A 5,230-nucleotide genomic window follows, 5' to 3' on the forward strand; every position below is an offset into this window, starting at 1 on the left:
TATTAATTAATTAAATAATGCATGACATCATTGGTATTACATTGTTTGTAATAAATGTTGCTTCCTCAGGTTGATCCGAGGAAGAGGAAGAGCGTTGAGAAGGCTCTACGACAGTTCGGACATCTCATCATGAACAAAACCTTCTTGCTGTTGTTCATCGGTACGCTAGAATCGAACAAGTATTTCAGCATGAAGGACAGAGTCAACGTTGCCTCTCTCATCATGGTTGCACTGCAGAGCAAGATGGAGTACTGCACCGAGTAAGCAGCGGACGATGCATGCGTGCACTCACTCACTGACACGTCTCTGTCTGTACACACAAAGTTCGATTCTTCGAAGCTTTATTCTCTTATTCTTCTTCGACAGTTGACAAAGTGGTTGGCATTCACGGGAGGGTTCTGTATACAGTGTAAGATGTCTGACAAAGACGAAGTATTATTGCTGTTGTTTCCTGATGGTGTCTCTATCTGATACGTCTCTGTTTGTACACACTTCGGCATAAAGTTCCGATTCCTCGGGATTATTTGCTTATTCTGCTTCGACGTTAGATGTCGAGTGGTTGGCATTCGCGAGAGTCTTCTGTACGACGTTAGATCTGTAGCAAAAACTTAAAAACTAACTTAAAAAATTATCTTATTCTTCTTCGACGTTATTCGTGATTGGTTGGAATTTACGTGAGTGGGAAATTTACGTATACAAAGTAAGATTATGTGGCAAAAACTAGGTATTGTTGCTAAGTATTATTGCTGTTGTTCACAATGGTGTGTATTCTGCTACTGTTATGTTCTTTCAGCATTCTGAAGACTCTGCTAGCTGACCTGATAGAGAAATCTATTGTAGGCAACAGCCACCCTAAACTACTACTACGCAGGTTAGTATTACCTTGTACTAGTCACATGTACAAAAGAGAGTTAATAGAAGTTTTCTGAATAAGTTCACCACTGTAAACAAATATCTGACAGGGTTCTATACGTACACGAGTTCGGTTAAGATGGGAAACCATTATCAGATGATGTTGATTGGTACAATATGTATAAAAACATAAAAAGAGAATCTTGCTATGTTGATGTGTACGGTGTCACTAGTCACAACCAATATAAATAATAAATGGAACTAAAAGTACTAAATGTTATAAAATTAGAATGTCTGATGTAAATTAAAATTACATATGTGCATATATTATGTATAACAAGGTGACATTAATCCTGCTGTGTGGATGTCTATTGGTGATTGAAGGTTTGATTATGAATTTCAGGACAGAGTCGGTGGCAGAGAAGATGCTCACGGCTTGGTTCACATTCCTACTCTATAGATTCCTTAGGGTAAGTCTCTATAACCACTCAACGCAAGCTAGACTATTCGGAACAAGCCTGCGACAGCGCTAACCACCTTGCCAATGATAGAATTTGTTGCTCTAGAATACACGTTGAAGATAATTTTACAATTCGTCACTATCTCTGAGGCAAGTACTACTCACGATTGCCGAGTGTGTCTAACTTCCTCCGTGTGTCGATCACACTTGCTAAGCGTTGGCGTGTGTTTGTCTGTAGGAGTGCGCAGGAGAGCCACTGTTCCTCCTCTACATGGCCATCCAACAGCAGATAGAGAAGGGTCCGGTGGACGCTGTCACGAACGAAGCCAAGTACTCTCTCAGCGAGGAGAAGCTGATTCGCCAACAAATAGATTACAGACAGATGGTAAGGACTGTTACATACGTGGAGAGGTTCCTCTCAGGAGAAGGTCAGGCCGTCGGCTGATTTATTCTTTCTATTTTATTTTCTGTAGGATGAAAGGTGGTTTTTTGAGACGTGTTCGAGAGAAAGAATTCAAAGCTACTCATTATCTCTACTCATTACTCAATTACTACAAGCTGCAAAATGACGCTATACATCTAGCAAATACACTAACGCTATGGGGTAAACGTGGTGAACAGTAGCACCCCACGACTCACACGATTGCATCTCGTTTCAGACCGTGTACGTGTCTGGGTTGGATCCAAGCAACGAAAACCAGGAAACGCCAGTGAAAGTTTTAAACTGTGATACGATATCAGAAGTAAAGGAGAAGGCGTTGAATGCCATCTACAAGAGCACTCCCTATTCCCTGCGACCCACAAAGAACGACCTTGACCTAGGTGAGCTTGACCTTGAGTGTATCGTCGACACTGCTGCCGAAACGACGGTCCTATTTACTTGCCCCAGGCTCTGTGATTCTCATATTGCATTAGTGTGATATAACATCTATTAAGGGTGGGAGAGAATCTACTTTATTAGAACAGTAATGCTGATGCAGGCCTTGACGATATTCTTTCTTTATCTCTCTCTCTCTCTCACACACACACACACTCCCTCTCTTTCTTCCTCTCTCTCTCTCTCTCTCTCTCTCCCCCTCTTTCCTCTCTCTTTCCCTCTTCTCTCCCGCTCCCTCTCCACCTATCTCTCCCGCTTCCACTTTCTCTTCCTATCTCTCTCTTCCTCATTCCTCTCTCTTTCTCTCTAGCCCTCTCCCCCTTCTCTCTCTCTCCCCCTTCTCTCTCTCTCCCCCTTCTCTCCCTCTCCGATCGAAGTGAAGGTTAGGGTTAGGGTTAGGGTTAGGGTTAGGGTCTAGACATCGATATCATAGGTGATCTTACGCGTGTGTTGTGTGCAATCGTTTCACAGAGTGGCGGACGGGCGTGTCTGGGAGACTAGTCTTACAGGATGATGACATTTCCACCAAACCAGAAGGCGAGTGGAAAAGACTCAACACTCTTGCTCACTACAAGGTAAGCACTCGCTCTGTACCTTACGTACGCAGGGTTCGTAGCGGGTCTTCCAAAGTCATATAAGTACTTATTTTGCCAAAAATAAAATAAGGGCCCTTATTGAAGCTACTATTTTTTGGGGTGACATTCTTTAGAGAAGTATATAATAGTCCTTATTTTTTAGCCAAAGGACCAATTGTTTATATAAACTGTTCTCGACTTAGCAGAAGAAATTGTTGTAGTATATATAATCGTCGAATAATTAAATCTGCTTGTGCTGCAATTGTGGATTAAATATTTAATATTAGTGTACTTTAATAGTCGCCGCTAAAAAGTCTATTATTGGCCTCCAGAAAGGTTCTTATAAGTCCTTATTTTCATGTGTTCTTATCTACTACTGAACACCTGGGTACGTGCACACACATACTGACACACACACACAACACACACACACATTACTGACACACACACGCACAACACACATCACACACACACACACACACACACACACGCACACCACAACACAGCACAGGCTTCAGTACTCGTCATCGCATGTTCGAGCGTATACTGCAGGAGGGTTCTGTGAAGTCGTCGCTGATTGCTGCTTGTTGTGTGCGTTACAGGTGCCTGACGGAGCGTCTCTAGCGCTGGTGCCAAAACAGTCCTCTATCTTCAACTTGTCGATGAGTCTGTTGTCAGACCGGTCCGATCACTCCCACCGACATGGAGGTGAGGGAGAGAGAAGGGGGAGAGGAAGAGAAGGGGTAGAGGAAGAGAAGGAGAGAGGGAGAAAATGGAGAGAACGAGTATGGGGAGAGGGAGAGGAAAAGAGATAGGGAGGAGGGGGAGTGGGAAAGAAGGGTAGAGGAAGAGAAGGGGGAAGAAGAGAATGGATGAGGAAGAGAATGGGGAGAGGGAGAGAAGAGGGAGGAGGGAGAGAGACCTACTACTATGATTATGTGTTGAGAGTGTGAAAAATACAGTCAGGTAATTTACAGATTGCATTGTTTTCTACAGCATACCTGGCAGAGAATTCGTCTGTGCACACAGCAAGTCAGCCATTGAGTCGTGCCATGTCCCCCATGGACCACCATCACACCTTGGAGTCTGGGATCAAGTACTGGCATCTCGTACGTAACATGTCTTGTACAACACACGCGCGCGCGCGCGTCGTAATGGAAGTGAAGAGAATTCTTGCCGATGTTGGAGTAATAGTTATCTGTAGTACGTACGGTGAGGAAACATGATATTCGTCACTACCTCTGAGGCAAGGCTGCATGACTAGTCACACCACTACTGACATCCTCTGTCGTTATTGTATTTCTCACTCTGTGCGATTCTGTGCAGATAAAGCCGATGGATTCGAACAATGAGCGTGAGGGAGAGCGCTCCAGCAAGCTAGTATCAGAGATCTACCTAACCAGGCTACTCGCTACCAAGGTAAGGTGCTCATAGGACTTATATTACTCAGTGTGTGTGCTCATCAGCATCGTATAATATATATATATATATATATATATATATATCGTAATCCGTATTGGCAGTTCAAAGTACTATTTAGTCACAGTTAAACGATGAAAATGTTACTTAACTAAAAAGAGACTAATCGATTGTTCATTTCGTACTGTCACTGACTGTCACGCAAAAAATGACATTTTTAACGGTGATATATTTCGACGTAATAAAAATCCACGGTATCCATACATCGCACGAAGGTAAGGCGCTATCTAGCATGGCTGTAGTTAATCGTTGCCGTCCTCACCCTCGCACGTAGGGAACGCTCCAGAAGTTTGTCGACGACTTGTTTGAGACGATATTCAGCACGCACCAGCGCGGCAACGCTCTGCCGCTCGCCATCAAGTACATGTTTGACTTCCTGGACGACCAGGCCTTGTTGCACGGCATCACGGACCCGGAGGTTGTCCACACCTGGAAGAGCAACAGGTACGACCATCGCCAACGCGTGTCCCAGTCGGTCGCGCGGCGACGGAAGCGGGGATTGTCGGAACGCGACCTTGAAAGGACGGTGTTTTCTCACGGCCGTGACGAAACTTGCGTGCGTGTGTGCGTGTGTGTGCGTGCGTGTGTGTATGTGTGTGCGTGCGTGCGTGTGCGTGCGTGCGTTTGTATAACATCGTCGCTCATCCTGCCTCTTTCTCTCTCGCACGCGTTTCAGCCTGCCGCTGCGCTTCTGGGTAAACCTCATCAAGAACCCCAACTTTGTGTTCGACATCCACAAGTCGACGATCCAGGACGCATGTCTGTCGGTTATCGCTCAGACCTTCATGGACGCTTGCTCAACGTCTGAGCACAGACTGGGCAAGGACTCGCCTGCCAGCAAGCTGCTCTACGCCAAGGACATACCCACCTACAAGGAGTGGGTTGAGAAGTACGTGGTAGAAGGGGTGGGTAGAGAGAGAGGGGTGGGTAGAGAGAGGAGTGGGTAGAGAGAGGGGTGGGTAGAGAGAGGGGTGGGTAGAGAGAGGG

At 45.3% G+C, this 5,230-nt stretch overlaps 1 protein-coding gene across 1 annotated transcript in view; it reads left to right on the forward strand.

Moving 5' to 3' along the window:
* LOC106809450 (plexin-A2-like) overlaps positions 1 to 5,230 on the forward strand; it is a 28,708-nt gene that overhangs the window by 18,558 nt on the left and 4,920 nt on the right. The window contains exons 20-30 of the mRNA XM_014812530.1: positions 70 to 260; positions 794 to 871; positions 1,256 to 1,322; positions 1,551 to 1,697; positions 1,972 to 2,134; positions 2,661 to 2,764; positions 3,367 to 3,472; positions 3,761 to 3,873; positions 4,091 to 4,183; positions 4,518 to 4,687; positions 4,920 to 5,132. Coding sequence (XP_014668016.1) covers positions 70 to 260; positions 794 to 871; positions 1,256 to 1,322; positions 1,551 to 1,697; positions 1,972 to 2,134; positions 2,661 to 2,764; positions 3,367 to 3,472; positions 3,761 to 3,873; positions 4,091 to 4,183; positions 4,518 to 4,687; positions 4,920 to 5,132 — 1,445 coding nt within the window. The remainder of the gene's footprint in view (positions 1 to 69; positions 261 to 793; positions 872 to 1,255; positions 1,323 to 1,550; positions 1,698 to 1,971; positions 2,135 to 2,660; positions 2,765 to 3,366; positions 3,473 to 3,760; positions 3,874 to 4,090; positions 4,184 to 4,517; positions 4,688 to 4,919; positions 5,133 to 5,230) is intronic.

This window comes from Priapulus caudatus, unplaced genomic scaffold (genome assembly GCF_000485595.1).
Source record: "Priapulus caudatus unplaced genomic scaffold, Priapulus_caudatus-5.0.1 Scaffold355, whole genome shotgun sequence".
Classification (NCBI taxonomy): domain Eukaryota; kingdom Metazoa; phylum Priapulida; class Priapulimorpha; order Priapulimorphida; family Priapulidae; genus Priapulus; species Priapulus caudatus.